General features: G+C 44.0%; 1 protein-coding gene across 1 annotated transcript in view; it reads right to left on the reverse strand.

Moving 5' to 3' along the window:
• The window catches only part of BLVRB (biliverdin reductase B), a 91693-nt gene that overhangs the window by 16726 nt on the left and 53452 nt on the right, over window positions 1-21515 (reverse strand). Inside the window, exons 3-4 of the mRNA XM_082263759.1 lie at window positions 18413-18502; window positions 10626-10757 (exon numbers count right to left, since the gene is read on the reverse strand). Of these exons, the coding sequence (XP_082119885.1) occupies window positions 10626-10757; window positions 18413-18502 (222 nt within the window). The remainder of the gene's footprint in view (window positions 1-10625; window positions 10758-18412; window positions 18503-21515) is intronic.

Genomic DNA, 21515 nt, shown 5'->3' on the forward strand with positions numbered 1-21515 from the left:
TCCAATCCTGGAGAAAATGGATCCAATTCCACTTATAATTGGCCTGCCGGGCGGCTTAGTTTTATGTTTGTGGATTTTCGGCAGCTGATATATGGTTGGTAGTCTGGGTGCTTTTGGTACAAGGTACTGTGCTTCTTTCTTTGTAAGGATCCCGTTTTCTTTGGCTTTTTTCACCAATTTGTTTAATTTGTCTTTCAAGGTTTTGGTGGGGTTGTTTTTCAGGTGGCGCCCCGGGACAAAGGGGGAGAGGAAAAGGCCCCAACCACCAAAATGGAGCCCCGCGCGGCCAGAGAGGTGGGAGAAGAGGCCGTCCTTGGCAGAGGGGAGGAGGACCCCCACAATGGTGGAGACCCCAACAACCATGGCCTCAGGAGAATTACTGGGAACAAGAGAACCCAGGACAGAATTGGGTAAGGGATACCTATCCCCAATATCAACAGGAACAGACCCCCCTAAGAAATGGCCCCCCACCTGGAAGACAAGAAAACAGAGGAGAGGATGCAGGGGCGGAAGAAAGAAACAAAAGAAAAAGAGAATCCTAGGGGCAGGAATCTTCAACCTCAGTGACGTCCAATTTTCCACTGATGAATTAAAATTATTGGAATTGGGCCTTAAATTCGCCCCAGATAGAGGTGTTGACAAGTTCAACACATACATTGATATTGAAAAATACATAAGAAAACTCAAAATTAAAAAACTTTCTAGAGAAACCTTTGAGCCAGAATCCTATGAGTTCTGAATTTCAAAATAGTGGACTTAGAAATAAATCCACTTTCAATCCACCCAAAGCCTCCAATCATTGTTTGGAGGTCTTCAAAAATATGGTGGAAGATGATGTTAAAAAGGACTGGAAGAATTAGAAAAAAGGAAGAATATAGTAATCAGAGGAGCTGATAAAGGAGGTGGAATCGTAGTTCTAAACAAAAATGATTATAAAGAAGAACTCGATAGATTAGTAGGTGACACAGTCACCTACAAGAAGCTGAAAAACAACCCCACCAAAACCTTGAAAGACAAATTAAACAAATTGGTGAAAAAAGCCAAAGAAAACGGGATCCTTACAAAGAAAGAAGCACAGTACCTTGTACCAAAAGCACCCAGACTACCAACCAATCCACAAACATAAAACTAAGCCGCCCGGCAGGCCAATTATAAGTGGAATTGGATCCATTTTCTCCAGGATTGGAGAATACATTGATCATTTTTTTGCAGCCTATAATACCTACCTATCCGTCCCATTTACAAGACAGCAAACATCTAATTAACATCTTAGAAGAATTAGAAGTACAATCGAACACTATCCTAGTGACCATAGATGTGGAATCGTTGTACATGAGTTTAAAACAATCAGATGTGATAGACACCACCATTGCTGCCTTAAACTCAAAAACCAATCTCCAACCAACACAAAAAAAGTTTATATGTGATGCCCTTGGCCTGGCAATGGGCAACAACTACTTTTGGCACGATGGTAGTCACTATAACCAAATTAAGGGTGTGGCAATGGGTGCTAAATATGCACCTAGTGTAGCTAACATCCTTCTGGGCCAATGGGAAAAGGAGGTAATTTTCAAGAACCCCAACCCATCGTTAACCTTATACAAAAGGTTCATTGATGATCTGCTGGTTCTATGGAATGGTTCGGAGGAGGACCTAAAGAAATTCCTGGCAGAAATCAATGACAATCAGTATGGGCTGGTATTCACAGCCACTTGGGAGACTGAATCCGTGAATTTCCTTGATTTGACTCTGGTAAAAGAGGGCAATCAGATCTGTACCAAGAGTTTCTTCAAGGACACGGATAGGAATAGTTATATTCCCACAAGAAGTTGCCATCATCCCAAGTGGCTGGGAGCTATACCGAAGGGACAGTACATGCGCATAAGACGCAACTGTAAGAAAGAAGAAGACTACTTGACCCAATCAAATCTGTTAACATCTAGGTTTGTTGAAAAAGGGTACAAATTGGAAGAAGTTTTGAAAACAAGAGAACTTGTGCGACAAATGCCGAGGAAAGATCTGCTGAAAACGAAAAAGAAGAATAAGAACAGCAATGGAGAAATAGCGTTCCTAACCAACTTTAATAGAGATTATAAAAAAGTTGAAGCCATTATGAGAAAACATTGGCCAATTTTGAAAAAAGATAAGACTTTGAATAAAATATTACCGGAAAAACCAATTTTCATTTATCGAAAAGCTCCTAATCTTAGACACAGCATTGCTCCAAATATACCAGATCCGCCCACCAATAAACCAACTTTCTTAGATGTGAATGGTTTCTTTCGTTGTGGGAGGTGCAATGCGTGTAAGAAAACAAAGAAAAATCCAAGGAAAACCACCACCTTCCAATCTAATGTTACCGGTCAGCAATTCAATATCAAAAAATTCATTTCATGTAGGTCCACCCACGTTACATACCTGATAACCTGTCCCTGTGGCCTCCAGTATATTGGAAGGACCACAAGACAATTATCGGTGCGTATTAACGAACACGTAAAAAACGTGAGGAAGGGATTTCCAAAACATAGCCTCTCCAATCATTTTCGCTTGTACCACAATAAGGATCCCTCAAAAATGACTTTTTGTGGTATTGATAGAGTAATAAACCATTGGAGAGGAGGAAACATGACTCAAAAAATATCCATTAATGAAACCCAATGGATATATAAAATGAACACACTGCAACCTTTAGGTATGAACATTGAGATAGATTTGAATTGCTTTATATCTAATTTTTAAGAATTTTAAATTTTTAAATTTTTAAAATTTTAATCTTTTAACCAAAAATAAAATTAAATTTAACTTGTCCCCAACAAATAATAAAATTGAGGTAGTATATGCAAATTTTTGATTTAAATCTAATGAAATAATTTATAACATGTTGTTTAATTTATTTAGTACTGAAATGGTTAATGAATTTAATAGGTTATGCATTTGTATCAATACCGCTATTGATGGAATTTCAATAATGTAACGTGAGGCATTCCACCAAAAACCCAGTAAGCACAGTTGCGGTCCAAGGTTTTAAACTAAGCAATTTTGCTTTGGGTATATATTAAAAAGAAAAAAATCGCGGCGTCAATGCTGCAATATTATGTTATCATCCTTTTTGTCCTAAGCAGGCTCCCTTAATGATTCTGATCCGAGTCATGTGGGCGGGGTTACAAATTAAGGAGTTTCTGATTGGATGCCAAGCGGTTTATTCTCAATAAAAAAGAGAAGTAAACATACGGTCACATGATCCCCTGATGACGTCAAGTCGTACTGACGAAACGTACGTCGGGAAGGGAAACGTGAGACCGTAGCCATTTCCGGGTTAGAGGAGCGCTGTGCGATCGGCAGTGCTCACAACCCTTGCTGGATGTTTTTATGAGAAAGGCGATTGTTTTATGGTGATTCGAGTAAGTGCAATACTTTTTAAATAAAGCGATATGTTTAGATGTACTGCACCATGAGAGTCTCCTTTTTGTCCCACCCATGTTTGTCACCTGATCCGAGCTACACTATAAGGGCTTGATGCTGGATTACCCACTGTGTAACAGAGGAGCTGAGGATCGTGTGTACTGAGTGGAGATATTGCCTATGTGACCCCCTATAATTAAGGGGTCATATATTTCCGGTAAGGAGTACCTTACTAGATCACTGGGTGAAGTGTGGAGGTGAAGGTTAATCTGCACTAACATCAAGTCTCTGCTAATTTGTGTGACACCAAAGAGATGTGGACTTTTTAATGCTGCATATGGACTGTTTGCACTTTATAATGTTGAGCACAGATTGATTGATTTTTTAGATTGTCACCAATCATGAATTTTTAAAAAAAAAATTTTTGAATTAAGGTTTAATTTATCTGCACAAGCACTTTTATGTTTGAGCGCGACACTACCCTTCTTTTAAACATATGGACCCCCTGTGGTTACTTTGCAGTAGGGCAGCCCCTCAGCACAGCCCCCTGAAGACGGTGGCCATCACTGTAGTACAGGGGTCTCTAACCTTTCTAAACAAAGGGTCAGTTTACTGTCCTTCTGACTTTTGGGGGGGGCCGGACTAGGGCCATTGGGAGTAGAAAAGGTCCCGATGGCAGGTGGAAAAAACAATGCCCCACCCTTGGTGTCAGTGGGAGGAATTGTGCCCTATCGCTGGTTTCTTTGGGAGTTATTGTTACCCTTGATTGGGGTCAGTGGGGGGGAATATACCCCACTGTTGGTATCAGTGTATGATATAGTGTCCCAATGGCCGGATAGAAGCAAGCAAAGTGCCGCATCTGGCCCCTGGGCTGCAATTTGGAGAATGCTATTGTAGTAGATCAGGTTACTAAAGTGATTTCCATGGGAGCCGGTCAGGCTGGACCAAGCTAGCCCAATGTAAGTATGCAAAATATTTTATCCCTTGAGTTCCGCTTTAATCACTCCATCCCTCTCAACAGCACATATGCGCTTTTTTTTTTTGCTCACCACTTTATTTAGCCACCAGAAGCAAAGAAAATACTGGGTACTTCCAGGTATGTAGGCGCATGTGCCTAATTCCATGTGATAACAGTAAAAAATTCCATCACACTCATACCTGGAAATGGCTCAAAACAGGTGGGTGCTGTAGTAACTGCCAGCTGGGAATCAGTATCAACACAAGGTTATAGCCTATATGGCCAGCACACCATGGATCGTCAAAATGGTGTCCAGCCAACCGTGCCAATTCTGACACTTCTCTCATATATGTAAAAATGATTTTTTTTTGCTAGAAAATTATAGATCCCTGAACATTATATATGTATTTTGTAGCAGAGACCCTAGAGAATAAAATGGCGATCGTTGCAATTTTTTATGTCACACGGTATTTGTGCAGCGGTTTTTCCAACAAAGTTTTTTGTAAATTAAAAAACAAATCACAATATATAACTCAATGTTTTTGTAAAATATGAAAGATGATGTTACGCCAAGTAAAGAGATACCCAACATGTCATGCTTCAAAAATTGATGCTCGTGGAATGGCAGCAAACTATGGTACTTTAGAATCTTCATAGGCGACACTTTAAACATTTCTATGAGTTACCAGTTTAAAGTTACAGCAGAGGTCTAGTGCTAGAATTTTTGCTCTCGTACTCAGGTTTTTGGCAATACCTCACATGTGTGGTTTGACCACCGTGTACATATGTGGGTGTGACCTACGTATGTGTTCACCACATCCTTTATAAAAAATGTTGACCACTTTTATTCCTATCACAAGGAATGTAAACATCCCTTGTGATAGAAATAAGCAGTGACAGGTCCTCTTTAAGATCCTCAAAAGATCTCACATCTCTCCTTTATATAAAGCATTAGAAAAAAAAAACCACAAACATTGATCTAGTGCTTTAAAAAAAATTATTTTAAAAAAGGCCTTGTTTACATTGGACCGGAACCAGAAGGAACGTCATGACGTCACTCTGGTCCTCCCTAGACCATAGAGATGAGTGGAGGCCATCTTTTCTCCGCTCGTCTGTTACCAGCCGCTGCACTCGCTGGATACCGATGGCCCAGGTAAGCAGCTTCCTGTGGTGGCACACAGGGAAAAGGAGGAGCCAAGAGTGCCTGAGGGGGGCCCAGAGGTGGAGGATCGGGGCCGCCATTGCACAGAGCAAATACAGTATGTATAACATCTTTATCACAGAAAAAAAAATTATAGAACAAAGGTTTACAACTTTAAATGCTTCTTTGGCCCTTTTCATAACATGTTTATGTTTTTTTTAGTTTTAAAGAAGCATTATAGAGTATGAAAAAAAATGCCTACATTAACCACTTCAATACTGGGCTCTTTCACCCCCTTCCTGCCCATGCCAATTTTCAGCTTTTAGCGCTGTTGCACTTTGAATGACAATTCTGCGGTCAACACTGTAGCCATAAGAATTTGTTTTTCACACAAATAGAGCTTTCTTTTGGGTCCTTTCACACGGCCGCTCCGTGTGTCCGCAAATCATCCTATTTTTTTGCGGATGATTTGCGGACATCAATGTAAGTGAATGGCACTGCGGATGTCAGCGGAATACCATCCGCTGACATCCGATTTTCCTCCTTTCAGTTCTGTTCCGTTTTTACGAATGGAACAGAACCCCATTTTTCCATCCGTGTAAAAAACGGAAAGGAAGGAAAATCGGATGTCAGCGATGTCATCCGCTGACATCCGCAATGCCATAGACTTACATTATGTCCGCATATCATGCGCAAACGGATGGGATGATATGCGGGCACACGGAGCGGATGACACAAATGTCATCCGCTCCGTGGAAAAAAAAAAAAAAAAGTCCCGCAGCGGACTTAAGCAGCGGAGCGGCCGTCTGAAAGGAGCCTTTGGTGGTATTTTTTCACCACTGTTTTTTTTATTTTTTGCTAAATAAACAAAAAAAAAAAAAAAGGCAAACATTTTGTTTTTCTTTGTTTCTGGCATAAAATTTTGCAAATAAGCTTTCTTCTTCCTTCGAGACCATCCCAATAGTGCATCTGGGCAAAAGATGTAGGCGTATTTGAGGATGAACAATGAGAGGAGGCCTTGTTGGAGGTCCAACAGTGCTCTTTAAATGTGGCTCAACGCCTCTCACAAATATACTTGCTTCTAAGACTACACTACACCCCAGTGAGACTGTTTCACATGGGAATTTGAGATAGCCCCACCTGCACTGGATGCTGTAGGGATCATGGACATTTAATTCACTTGATGTGGAGGTGCCCAAAATTTCACAAATACTGGAGGGGAGTTATAAAAAGGCATTAATACGTTTTTTCAGGCCTCTTAACGTGAGGAACCCAAACAGTGTCTGTTGGGAATTTCATACGACCTCCCCATAGACGATATCCCTAGACAGGCAATAGCCAGATCCCTTTTCCAGGCCCGCAGATTGATAAGGCCTGTACACACGATAAGAAAATCGGAAGTAAAATTTCCTACGATGAACGACCTGATCGTTAGTATAGTGCTTTCAACAGCCAATTCCAACTTTTCGTACGACAAAATCTGGAAGTGCGGGCTACAACATTTTTATTGTACGTAAACAAAACATCCCATTTTCATCTACTAAAGGCCCGTACACACGTACCGATCGTCGGCATACAAACGTCGGCGGACGAAAGATCTGCCGATTGTATGCGTGTTAGTATGGTGCCTCCGACAGCTGTCTGCGCACAATCCGCGGACAAAAGTCTTTCTTGCAAACATGAAAATTTTTGTCTGCGGACACCAGAACGGACGATTGTTCGCCTGTCAGTACAGAATTCGGCCGACAGACCGCAGATTTGCAAGACTGGGCATGCTCAGAAAATTAAAAACACAGGGAAAGTTAACCATTACATGACATCACTTCTGCAGTCAGCTGAAGTCTGCAGACAAAATTCTTGTGCTGTCCTTGTGCTGTCTTTGCACTTTTCAACAGACACCGACATCCCGGGGAGAAAAGACGAACATTTGTATGCCGACGATTGGTACGTGTGTACGGGGCTTTAGTATAGTTTTCGTCTGAAAAAAAATCGTAAGAGCAAGACTATGCATGCTCGGAAACGAAAGAATACAAACATAACAATTCAACACATTACATCACTTCTGAAGTTGAATTCCGTCATACGAAAAGTTTCCTATGTTGAGTAGCCTCTTTACTTTCCATACGAGACTAGCATGCAATAAAAAAAATGGACAAATTATTAGTCCGATAATCTGATCGTGTGTACGAGGCCGAAGACAGTGGACCTCCACTGATCCCCCTACAGTGAAAGAGTGGATATCCCAGATGGGTGACACCTTACATCTTGAACAGTATATGTTGCAACACAGAGGCTGTTTTGGGGAAATTTGATAAGTTAGATGTAGCACCCTACAAAGTAGGTGCTAGGTAAAGTTTAGTAGGCCTTGTCGGCTTATCAGAAGGGCCATGATTTCAGCTAGGTTGTCATGGTTCCCAGGTGTGGCTGTTGAGACTGGGGAGTCTCCCCACTGTGCTCAATAAGGGCTCTCGTTGGGCAGTGGAGGAAACCCGGCCAATGGAACTCCCAGGCTTGTATCTACCCCAGAAAGGCAGATTCTGCCGCACAGCATTCTGGGAGTGGGTATAAGTTTGAGGGGAGCACATGATGCAGCGTCTTTGGTGAGAAGCAGAGTCCCAGGAGGGAGAGTACGGCTGTCTCTCCTACTGTCATGAGGCTTGCCTAAAAAGGGACAGAGGGCTGAGCTGAGCTGCAGAGAGGATCCGATGTGCTGAGGACCAGTGGAGCTGAGAGGGGTCAAGTTTCAGGAAAGCATTCCCAGTCGTGAGTACTACAAACTGCCCCTGGGGGTCTGCCTAGTGAGAGGGGACCACTCCGGAGAAGGTCAGAGGGATCTGGGAGCTAGCTAGCCGGTGCAGGAAGAGTAAAAGGGCGTGCCAGTGTTGACCCTGAAGAGTAAAGGGGGTGCCAGTGGTTGGGCCCTGAAGTATTCAGTGTACAGTGGAAGTGTACAGCGTGCAGTGTTGAGAGTTGCAGCAGCAGCGTTACTAAAGGCTACCTCAGTCAGGGAGGACTGGAGGGAGCAGTGTCAAGGACTTTTGAGCTAACCAGAGTGACAGAAGTCAGTCTTCAAGACAGTACAAGCAAGTCAGTGATTTCAAGCGCCAGCAAGTGTTGGTCGGCATCCAGCTGGCGTCATGTCAGCGCTGAAAGGCATTTTTCTCTCAAGTGTCCCAATTTGTACCTAGTTGAGCCAGAGGAGTATCCCACTCATTCCCTTCTCCTATCCCTTTATCAAATAAACAAAACAAACCAAAAGATGCCGGAATGTTCTTTGACTCAGATCTCACACTTGGGAAATCAGTTTAAATGTGCTGTTGGTGTTACCGGTGACCATGGCAGACCCACGTCAGGCCCACTGCCTGGAAATATTGCTACATAAATTATAGGTCCCATGGCTAGATACCCTGGGTTTAGCTTGGGTCGAACTTGTCCTGAACCGCTTACTAATTGGATGAAATGTATACTGCTATTTCTTATATTTATGCTTGTGGAGATTGGTGGGTCTTATTTTTTGCTTCAGCAAATTCTCTGTTTTATGCTACTCTGCTGCCTTGCCTGTATTCTGTTGTATTGGCATTGTATTATATATTTGTATGGTGTACATGCTCTGGAATTTATACTGTCATATTTCTCTGTTCAATAAAGTTCTTTGAGAATAAAAAAAAAAAAAAGTAAATCTTTCTTCATAAATTTACACCAAAATGTATTCTGCTCCATTTTCTTGGTGAAAATAACCCAGATCAGTGTATATTATTTAATCTGTAGGAAAGTTAGAGTCCACAAACTATGGTATATATCTGAAAATCGATTAATCCGATGTACCGACAGCCTATCTAATTTCTTGAGGCCCAAAAAACGCCAGAACAATACAAATATCCCACAAATTACCCCTTCTTGTAAAGGAGACAGTCCAAGGTATTTAGTAGAAGGCATGGCGAGTTTTTTGATGTTGTTATTTTTTGTCACGCTTTTTTGGAAAAATTAACAAAAAATTTTTTTTTTCACACTTTTTTTTTTAAACATACTGTCACCATTACAGTACAGCGTTATAATATAACTGGTGTGGCTGTGACCAGGGACACAGACTGGTGATAGTATGTAAATACATTTTATAAATTCTTTTTTTTAAATTCACATTTTTTTCACGATTTGTTTTTCTGACCAGAGCAATACAGTGCAACATTGTACTACTCTGGGGAAGTGATCAGGATTTTTTTTTTTTTTTTTTAACACATTATGATCGCTTAGGCCAATGAATTTCATTGGTATGAGCAACCATTTTTACTGATTGAAACTAATTCAGTGTCTTGTGATTTAACTGTGATTGATCAAAGCTAATCACATGGTACAGATGGGCTGTGATTGTCCCTGTCTGTACCATGTGATCACTGTGACCAATCACAGCTAGTATATTGTATACAATGGTGGCATGAAAGCAAGCCATCCATAGTTTACAATCATCATTTGGCCTGCGGTGATTGGTCACAGTGATCACATAACACTGGCTGCGGGCTGGTGCATTGATCAGTCATTTGTGGTGTCTGGTGAAAGCAGCCGGTGACAGATCGCGCCGCTTGGGCGGCGTCTTCTGAGAGGACGTCATAGGACGTCACCTCCGAAGGAGGAAATTCCTGCCTGGCCTATAGCAGATTAAAGGGATGGTGTTAAAGTATAACTGAAGGCAAAACTTTTATTTAGTTTTGGACAGAGTGCAAAATGATTAGAATGCTTGTGTTTATTGCGGTCTGTGGTCTATTACCATTGAAAGTAAAAGAAAATCCCAAATTTTGGGTTGTCCCCAGAAATGTAATAGAAGTGAAATCTTCCCAGGACACTAGACCAGACACTAGTTCTGGTGACCTTGGGGTCCCCAAGAAATTCCCTAATTTGCAGGGAATTCCTCTCACTTTCTATTTTGGTTATGGGATAGGAAGTGATGGGAAATCTCTGCAATGGGATACAGATTGCGAAAAAAAAAAAAACTAATCTGACAGGGGTTATAACCCTCCCTTGCTCGTTTCAAAATGAAAGTTTTGCCTATAGTTCTACTTTTTTCTACCAATATGAGCCCGTGTCAGTGCATGCACATAGAGTGTTTGGGCCCTTAGTGTTTCCAGTCACCTGCGATGTGTGGAGGGAGCACCGCCACATAGTCCAGTCCGGAGTCCTTCAGGACCTGGTGCATCCGGATGTGATCCTCCGTCACTGGCAGAAGACGAGGGGGGACTTTAGCGACGTCCCACAGCAGAAAGGCTTGAACAGGAATACAGAAAATGTTATTGGAATCATATTGGGAAAAAAACATATCAAAACAATCCTATGCTGTACACTAAAAACCAGGTAATATAGCGGTGTTGCATGTATCAACAAATCTGATTTCAGCAATCATTAGATGAACAATAAAAAGGAATAGGACTGCTACAGGGCCACTTCTCTTTGTTCTACTTGAGAAGTTGCCAACCAGTAGTCTGTGGACCACAAGTTCCCCAGGCGTTCTCCCACAAATCAACAATGTGGCGGATGTTTAATGCCCAATGTTGTTTCTAGTGTTGTTCTCAATGCATCCTGACAGTTGATACTGTCAGCTCACATTGATACTCGATGCCTCCTCTGTAGTTCCGGCTATTGTGAACTCAGACGGAGGCGCTGGGAGTAGTGCAGAGAGCAGGAGGTGAGGAAGCAGAGGACTTCCAATGGCAGCGCTGATTGCAGACTGTGGGAGGGAGCACAGAGCTCGAGCACATGGCTGGATTAGGAGGTGAGATCCAATGAGGAGTCTGTGTAAGGCAGAGAGGGTGTTGGGGGGGGGGGTGGAGATAGAGAGCTGGAGAATTGTGTGTATAAGGCAGCAGTGTGATCCAGGGATGGGGAAGGGGCAGAGAGCTGGAGCATTGTGCGTATAAGGCCGCAGTGTGATCAGAGGGGGAAGGGGGGGCAGAGAGCCGGAGCATTGTGTGTATAAGGCAGCAGTGTGATCAGAGGGGGAAGGGGGGGCAGAGAGCCGGAGCATTGTGTGTATAAGGCAGCAGTGTGATCAGAGGGGGAAGGGGGGGGCAGAGAGCTGGAGCATTGTGCGTATAAGGCAGCAGTGTGATCAGAGGGGGAGGGGGGGCAGAGAGCTGGAGCATTGTGTGTATAAGGCAGCAGTGTGATCAGAGGGCCAGAGCATTGTGTGTATAAGGCAGCAGTGTGATCAGAGGGGGAAGGGGGGGCAGAGAGCCAGAGCATTGTGTGTATAAGGCAGCAGTGTGATCAGAGGGGAAGGGGGCAGAGAGCTAGAGCATTGTGTGTATAAGGCAGCAGTGTGATCAGAGGGGAAGTGGGGGCAGAGAGCCGGAAGCATTGTGTGTATAAGACAGCAGTGTGATCAGTGGAGAAGGGGGCAGAGAGCCAGAGCATTGTGTGTATAAGGCAGCAGTGTGATCAGAGGGGAAGTGGGGGCAGAGAGCCGGAAGCATTGTGTGTATAAGACAGCAGTGTGATCAGAGGAGAAGGGGGCAGAGAGCCAGAGCATTGTGTGTATAAGGCAGCAGTGTGATCAGAGGGGAAGTGGGGGCAGAGAGCCGGAAGCATTGTGTGTATAAGACAGCAGTGTGATCAGAGGAGAAGGGGGCAGAGAGCCAGAGCATTGTGTGTATAAGGCAGCAGTGTGATCAGAGGGGAAGTGGGGGCAGAGAGCCGGAAGCATTGTGTGTATAAGGCAGCAGTGTGATCGGGGGGGCAGAGAGCCAGAGCATTGTGTGTATATAAGGCAGCAGTGTGGTTTGGGAAGGAGGGGGGGGGGGCAGAGAGCCAAAGCATTGTGTATATAAGGCCTATAAAATTCATGTTGGTGTCCTGCGGGTTCAAAATTGTGAGTTTAGTGGTCCGTGAGGTCTGAAAGGTTGGCAAACACTGATCTACTTTATACAAAGTACAAAGTTGCACCACTTCACAAGGCCGCCTAACTTATTGTACATTTGAATGTCATTATATCCCATCAAAAGGTTAAATTTACTAAAACGAATGCGGTCTTGAAATATTATATTAAAGCAGTATTAAATCCAAAAGCAAACATTTATTATATTGTCGCTTACCGATTCTTAGATGTGATGGCTGCGTTCGTATACTTTTTTTAGACTTTTTTTCTTTTCTTTTAATCTGGTGATCAAGTCAGTAAGTCAATGGTTCTTCAAAAGATCAAGCTTTCCAGCTGATGTATTAGTGAAGAAATTTAAGACATACCACTTACCACTGACAGACATGCTTACAATGATCAGCTTGTTTTATTCATGTAAAACCTTTATCCCAAAAAGGAAAAAAAAAAAAAACAACGTTTTATGTAACTGCAGCGTGAGCTGGAGTTTGGCTTCAATTTGTTAGTGTATCTAAATCTTCTAGTACATCTAACACTCTCCCCAGATTAACAATCCTGCTGTGCCCCATGTTCTCCTTCATCCAGAGTGGGGGCACTCTAATACAGGAGGTGTATTACTGGCCAGATCACTGGGTGAAAACAGAGGGATAAAGCATAAAAGAAGAAAACTGATGCAGCCACCACATCTAATGATTGGCAAACTGGAATATAATGCATTTTTGGTTTAATACCGCAAATGAAAAAACGTAACTACTGAAAGTCTTATTTCTCATAATCTGGTCGTTATTTTATCTGGAATGGCTCATTTATCTGCTTCATGATAAAGGCTGAGTGTATGTGTATTAGCAATAACCTGTGCCAGAATCTTAGCAAACTGACATAAAGGGAGGGTTCTACTGCTGAGGTCTCATACTGAAAATGCCAATTAACTGGCTGTGATGCGGACTCTCATCTTTGGTAGTTTGAATCTCTGACCTGGAGCAAATATGCAAAGAAGGCGCCTGACTTTCCATGTTCATACTTATTCAAGGTTTGGGTTTCGGACAGTAATGAAACGACTGGGAAAGATTAATAGCCAGGCAACTAGCATTCAAAATAAAAACTGTTATTAGTGGCAGCACCAATATCCCTTTCAAGAAAGTAAAAAAAAAAAAAAAAAAAAAAAAAAGGATTATGTTAAATCTATGCAGGATATTCAGCTGATCCATGTGATGAATCCTTCAGTGAACTGAAAGGGAAATGCAACATGAAAATGATGCAAACTGAGGCTAAAGCCCCGTACACACGAGTCAAAAATCGGCAGGGAATTTTCGGCCAACGACCGATCTGCCGATTTTCGGCTTGTTAGTATGATGCTTCCGACAACCAACTCCGACTTTTCGGGCGAAAAAAATCTGGTGTGCAGACTATAAAATTTTTGTTGGCCGTCAACACAACGGCCGATTTTCGTGCAGTCAGTACAGATTTCGACAGGGAAAAATCTGATGAGCAAGACTGGGCATGCTCAGAGAAGAAAAAACACAAAGAAAACAAACCAACACATGACATCACTTCTGAAGTAGAATTTTGTTGGCCGAGAAAATTCGTGTGCAGTCTAGGCACATTCCAACCAACAAAACACAACTTGGACAAAAGTCGGACGATCGGTCGGCCGATAATCGTAGTGTGTGTACGAGGCTTAAGGCCCCTTTCACACTTGTGCGACTTGGGACTGCAAAGTCGCATGACAAGTCATACCCCATTATTTTCAATGAGTACCGTTCATATCTGTACGACTTCAAAGTAGTCCCTGCACTACTTTGGGCCGATTTAATGTGTTTTGAGGTCCAATGACATTGCTTAAAGTCCAGTCAAAATCACATCACAATCGTGGTACAATCGCACGACTTTTAGGTTACATAAGGCCCCTTCAGTAGGGACTACTTTGAAGTCGCTGCAACTTAAAGTCGCACAGATATGAATGGTACTCATTGGAAATCATGGGGTACGACTTGTCATGCGACTTTACAGTCCCAAGTCACAGGACAAGTCACACAAATGTGAAAGGGGTCTAAGTGTGAAAGGGGCCTTATGTGGACTGAACAGTGTAGTTGGGCAGATCATGATCCGAACATGCTCTAAAACAGGGGTACACAAACAAACTAAACCAAAAGGTCAGTTCACAGTCCTTTAGATCTTAGGGGGGCCAAACTGTGGCCAGTGGAGGTAGAAAATGTGGTCAGTAGGAGGAAACAATGCATCAGGCATGGTGGTCAGTGAAAGAAAAAAATAATAAATAGTGCCCATCGCTTGGGTGTCAGCGGCAGCAGCAATAGTGCCCCATCGCTTGGGTGTCAGCGGCAATAGTGCCCCATCGCTTGGGTGTCAGCGGCAGCAGCAATGGTGCCCCATCGCTTGGGTGTCAGCAGCAATGGTGCCCCATCGCTTGGGTGTCAGCAGCAATAGTGCCCCATCGCTTGGGTGTCAGCGGCAATAGTGCCCCATCGCTTGGGTGTCAGCGGCAGCAGCAATGGTGCCCCATCGCTTGGGTGTCAGCAGCAATGGTGCCCCATCGCTTGGGTGTCAGCGGCAATAGTGCCCCATCGCTTGGGTGTCAGCGGCAATAGTGCCCCATCGCTTGGGTGTCAGCGGCAGCAGCAATGGTGCCCCATCGCTTGGGTGTCAGCAGCAATAGTGCCCCATCGCTTGGGTGTCAGCGGCAATAGTGCCCCATCGCTTGGGTGTCAGCGGCAGCAGCAATGGTGCCCCATCGCTTGGGTGTCAGCAGCAATAGTGCCCCATCGCTTGGGTGTCAGCGGCAATAGTGCCCCATCGCTTGGGTGTCAGCGGCAGCAGCAATGGTGCCCCATCGCTTGGGTGTCAGCAGCAATGGTGCCCCATCGCTTGGGTGTCAGCAGCAATAGTGCCCCATCGCTTGGGTGTCAGCAGCAATAGTGCCCCATTGCTTGGGTGTCAGCGGCAGCAATAGTGCGCCATCGCTTGGGTGTCAGCGGCAATAGTGCCCCATCGCTTGGGTGTCAGCGGCAGCAGCAATGGTGCCCCATCGCTTGAGTGTCAGCGGCAGCAATAGTGCCCCATCGCTTGGGTGTCAGCGGCAATAGTGCCCCATCGCTTGGGTGTCAGCGGCAGCAGCAATGGTGCCCCATCGCTTGGGTGTCAGCGGCAATAGTGCCCCATCGCTTGGGTGTCAGCAGCAATAGTGCCCCATCGCTTGGGTGTCAGCAGCAATAGTGCCCCATCGCTTGGGTGTCAGCGGCAATAGTGCCCCATCGCTTGGGTGTCAGCAGCAATAGTGCCCCATCGCTTGGGTGTCAGCAGCAATAGTGCCCCATCGCTTGGGTGTCAGCAGCAAACCGACATTCAAACAATCTATGGCCAGCTTAAGCTGCGAGGTGGGGACTTTTTTTTCCAAGCACGGCCCACAGATGCTCGATTGGATTAAGATCTGAGAATTTGGCCAAGTCAAGACCTCAAACTCTTTCTTGTGTTTCTCAAACCATTCTTGAACCATTTTTGCAGTGTGGCAGGGTGCATTATCCTGCTGAAGGAGACCACTGCCACCAGGGAATACCGTTTCCATTGAGGGGTGTACTTGGTCACCAACAATGTTTAGGTAGGTGCTACATGTCAAAAGTAACATCCACATGAATGGCAGAAGCCCAGAATATTGCTCAAAGCATCACAATGCCTCTGCCGGCTTCTTGCCTTCTTCCCATACTGCATCCTTGTGCCATAGGTGTAAGGTAAGTAATGCACACAACCCCCGACCGTCCACATCATGTAAAAGAAAATGTGATTCATCAGACCAGGCCACCTTCTTCCATTGCTCAGTGGTCCAGTTCAGATCCTCACGTCCATTGTAGGCATTTTTTTGGCCGTCAACCCCCAAACACAAAGAGCGATGTCCATTTTTTTGCTTTCAACACATCAACTTCATGGACAACATATTTACTTGCTCCCGAATATATCCCACAGACTTTCAGATGCCATTGTAATGAGATAATCAAGGTTATTCACTTAGACCCCTTTCACACAGGCTGTCCGATCAGGTCCCTCTGTCAGTTTTTTCAGGCGGACCTGATCGGATCCTCCATGCAGCCCTATGGAGCGGCGGATGTCAGCGGTGACATCTCCGCTGACACCCACTGCTCTCCCATCCGATCCTTTCTGTGAAATCCAGATGGATGGAAACCCTATTTTCCAACCATCTGAAGGATCGGATCGGATGAAATGGACAGGCGGTCCGTTTTCATCCAATCTCCCATAGAGGAGCGTGGGGATCTGACAGCTTCGTCTCTGAAAAGTAAGCGGAGACGGACCTGTGATCTGCCTGCTCAGCGGGGATTGGCGGATCGATCCCCGCTGAGCAAAACTGGTTCCGCTGGGCAGAAAGCCTGTGTGAAAGGATCCTTAATCTGTCAGTGGTCATATTTGTTATGGCTGATCAGTGAAAGGGATAACAGTGATTGAATGGGGCGACAATCTCCTGTCTATAGAACCTCTGCAAGACAATATATGGAGGAAACATTCATTTTAATTCTCTTGCCAATATGCCCTGCAGCATAACTAGAATCTTCAGGGCCCCCAATGCAAGAAATCATGAAGGGCCTTCCCTGACCCCTACCGGTGGCCCTTCCCACTGATCATGGGGCTCTTACTTGTGGGACCCTTAATTACAATCCCGCAGTGGGCCACCTTCCTGCCATCTTGGAGTCTCCCGATGGTGGCGGAACGGTAGAACCCGGTTGCAAGTGCGACCTTTGCGAACCCTGGTCTGCCACTGGTGTCAGTCGTTTATTTATTTATTTATTATTTTTTACCATTTTATTTATTTTTTACAATTTTTTAATTGTATTTTTGGTGACATATCAGGGGTCTAAACAGACCCCTGATGTCTCACTTTAGAGACAGAGAAAGGGACTCCGCTGCACAGAATGAATAAACAGGAATAGCTCTGCACAGAGCTTCCCGTTCATTCATAAACTGAAGCATAGTAAACACAGTTTACTATGTCCCAGCTATGAATAAATTGAAAAACCAAAAAAAAAAACCAAAAAAAAAAAACACAAAAAACAGTCAGTGATCGATACCTATCAATGACTCTACTCATTAAGGCAAGGAAGGGTCCGGTAAATAGCATATTCCCTGCTCTCCATCCTGACCGATCTCCCACAGCAGCCGGCGGGATTTGGGAGGGAGAAAGCGCTGCGGGGAGAGGCGGAGGGACGTATGAAGCAGCACAGGAATAGGGAGGCAGTGGGAATGGCATGTGAAAGAATCAATGTCCTCCATTTGCAGAATATCAACGGCTGCAGGAGGGAGAGGAAGGGAAGCAGGCATTTAGCAGATGCATGGAGGGATCGTTTCCTCTACATACCGCAGCCCACACCACCTCCTATCCTGGCATACAGGGGGGGCTGCATGGGCCCCCTGGAGCATGGGTCCGGGTCGCAATGGCGACCCTATACATATGCCCCTGCCTGCACCTTCCCACTCCTCTGCCCTGTCCCTTTTGTAGGGACACCAAATGTAAGCTTGGCTAAGCTCACCCCATAAGTATATACAGGCAGTTCCCAGGTTACAAACATCCAACTTACATACAACTATGGCGGAGCGTGACCTCAAACTGGTCCCGAAAACCGCCAGTTGGCCATCTTGCTGCTCATCGCATGCTGCCACCTACTGTGGACCTGTCAGCAATCCCACATCACTGCATGGCCAGTTATGCTATCCAAAACTTAAAAATATTTTTTTGGCTGGCATTACACTTAAAAAATAGACCTGCTCCAACTTTCATACAAATTCAACTTCAGAACAAACCTACAGAACCTATCATTTCGTAAAACCAGGGACTGTCTGTAGAGTGCTCTAGCATTGGCTTGTCTTCGGGCGGTCAGATCAAGTCTACACAATCAAAAGCTCTCTAAGGTCTATGGGCAGCTTTCATACCCCTTGGGTCTGCATAGATATATCTGTACTTTGTATATTCTTCTAATTCCAGAATGTCACCAGATGAATAATATCAGCAGAGAACAGTAAGACTATTACTCACAAGACATGCAGCCCACCACTTTCCGAATTCCATGCTCTTTCATCGCCTCCAAAATATTCCTCGTCCCTTCTGACATCATGGTGGTCGGTCCTTTAATGACAAGTTTATGAAATGTTAAACTGGACTCAAACTTTTCGAAATATGATTTGCATCTTGAAATGACAACATAAAGGTAAACCTTCATATGATGTATGGATCGGTTACCTGAGAAGAGTTTAGAAATGTAATTCCCGTGTGTGGTCACCTATGTCATAGCGGAGAAGGTCTGGACCAGGAAAGAATCAAAGCCGGATCCGCTGTGGTATCTTTATAAAAACTGTATGGTCAATAGCGCATTAAACAAAGATTCTGGGAAAGCAGCTAGCTTGCAGTTTGTAAATTAGAAGGTAGAAGAAAATGATATTTTTTTCCATTTCAACTTCTCCCCATTTTTAAAGTGAGAATATTCGAGCACCCCTGTTTTGGGGCACTTAGGAAGAGTCTGAAATGTCAATCTGGCCATTTTAGAAAGGCAATATTTACTTTAGGCAGTCTGTTGCTCTCCAGCTTTTAGCGGATTATAGTAAACTGCCAACTTTATCTCCAAGTTATAAAAAATTGATACAATACAATACAAGCAGATACATCTACTAGTGCTCTACAGTTTTAGATGGATCTCCAGTATGAAGGAATAATGTAAACAATGGCTCCCCCTAATGGAAGCACAACTTAATGACACCCAACCTAAGCAGCAACAATGTTTTTGCGTTTCCTTAGGTCAACCTTCTTTGAATAGTAAACACTTGTGTGCAAAATTGCACGCTTTCCTGCCACACTCAAAAACATGAAGCCCTTTTGCAGGCGTATGACGGTGCCAATTTTTCTCAATGGCACCTCCATGCATCTTGCTAAGGCATGCACACCAAAACGCATATTGACAAATGTACGTTATGGTGCAGTGTGAAAAAGGGTCTTCTTTTGAATGTTTTTCGCGCAAAGAGTAGCTCACAAAAATGAATAGGCAACTTGCGACATGCGTGAATGCAAGGAAATCTGCAAAAAATGTACACTGATCCTTAGGCTAGGTTCACATCTATGCATGTGCATTTTTTCAGCGAGTTTTTAATGCATTTTGTGTTTTTTGGGAAGGGTTTGTGTTTTGCTAGCAGGAGGTGTCTGTTGTCATGCAGAAAGATGCCCCAAAACCACATGTACATGTGTTTTCTATGCAATTCCATCAAAGTCTATGGAGCTTATAACACACCATGCTGTGTGTTAGAAGTCTCTGCACCTTTACAAAAAACCCACTGCAGAAAACTGCAAGGATGTGAACAGGACCCATAAGAGAGAAGGTTAAATGGACTATCATGCGTATTTGTGCGTCTGCGAACGTACTAAAAAAAAAAAAAAAAGCATAGATGCGAACCTAGCCTTAGCCTCGACTCACACCTATGCATGATTCAATGCTTTTTGCTGTGCTTTGCACGCATTTGACGTGTTTTTCATGCATTTTTGATTCTTTTTGGTTGGGCAATTTGTTGTTGGACAAAATAAATAATGAAAGATGCCTAAAAAATGCAGGACTTGCCTTTTTAATGGTTGCATTCATTGAAGTCTATTACATGCTAAATGCTGCATTTTGTGTGTGTGTGGGGGGAGTCCCTGACCCTTTCCAAAAATGCAGAGGCACAAAAATACATGGATGTGAATGTATTCCATAGAAATCCATGTTACGTCTATATAAAAAGCATGAAAAAAATGAATCAGTGTGAATGGAGCCTCAGGGCCCATTTACACCATACTGCACAAAAAGAACTCATCACAATGCATTAAAAGTGCATGTGCATTGGTGTACATTAAACAGGCATTTTCACATGCATTGTGTTGCATTGCATTTGCACGCATCTTCATGTCATCCGTTAGGAAATGACAGGTCCCTAGATGTTAAAATACTAGCTATAATCATATATATATATATATAATCTTTACTCTAAGTTACGTTGCACTTACGTGCATTCATGTGCATTGCATTAAAATGCAGACAGGTTGCAATTTAATACAATGCACTGCAGTGCACATATACGCAACATGATAGCTGAAAGAGGCACATAGACATCAATGCATTTGTGTAATGTGCCCTTGCAGTAACCTGGGATGAGCCAGTGCAGAAAAACGCATACAGCGTGAACAAACCCTAAAAAGCAGCAGCATCAGGTAAATTGAGGGAGTTAAATAATCAAACACGAAGAGTATTCAGTGTTTACTCCCATCAGTACCACAAGTGGGCAGACCGGCTGAAAGCTAGAAAAACAGGACAAGGACTGCCTTGGAATTTTCAGATTCCGGTACAGGACTTTTACACGCATTCTTCAACTCAAAAACATCCTGCTTTTAAAGTGAGTGTGAGCTTTATTTTAAAAACGTGAGAGATGTGTCCAAGAACAATTAAGAACCCCCAAAATAGATTGATAAACCATTATTTAGATGTATGCATTTTATTTTAAAGCGTAAGGGCTCTTTCACACAGGCGATCCGATCAGATCCGCCTGTCAGTTTTTTAGGCGGATCTGATCGGATCCTCCATGCAGCTCTATGGGGCAGCGGATGTCAGCGGAGACACCTCCGCTGACACCCGCTGCCATCCGCATCCGATCCTGTCCGTGAAATCTGGACGGATGGAAACCCTATTTTTCAATCCGTTCAGTAATCGGATCGGATCGGATGAGAGCGGACCGCATAGAGGGCAGCGGGGGCCGTGACACCTCCCTCTCCGCACTGCAAGCGGAGACGGAGCTGTCATCCGCCGGCTCAGCGGGGATCGCGGATCGATCCCCGCTGAGCAACACGGATCCGCCTACGGAGGCGAACCGTGTGAAAGAGCCCTAACTCCACTTTTGTCGAGAAAAAAAAAAAAAACATTCCCCTCTGGGCGATCTTAGTACAATGCAGGGATTTTAAGAAACTTTGTTGCAGATTCTTACCTTTTGTTATTCTGAAGAAATCACTGTTTGTTCCTCTGTGCTGAGTGGGTCTAGTGGGAGTGGTGTCATAATTATCAACCAGCTGCTGCACCTGCTGGGCTCTAATGGGGAAAACTGCTAAGCCTGCATCCCTTTAGACGTGT

The sequence above is a fragment of the Pelophylax lessonae genome (genome assembly GCF_965119305.1).
Source record: "Pelophylax lessonae genome assembly, chromosome: 7".
NCBI classification, from domain to species: Eukaryota; Metazoa; Chordata; class Amphibia; order Anura; family Ranidae; genus Pelophylax; species Pelophylax lessonae.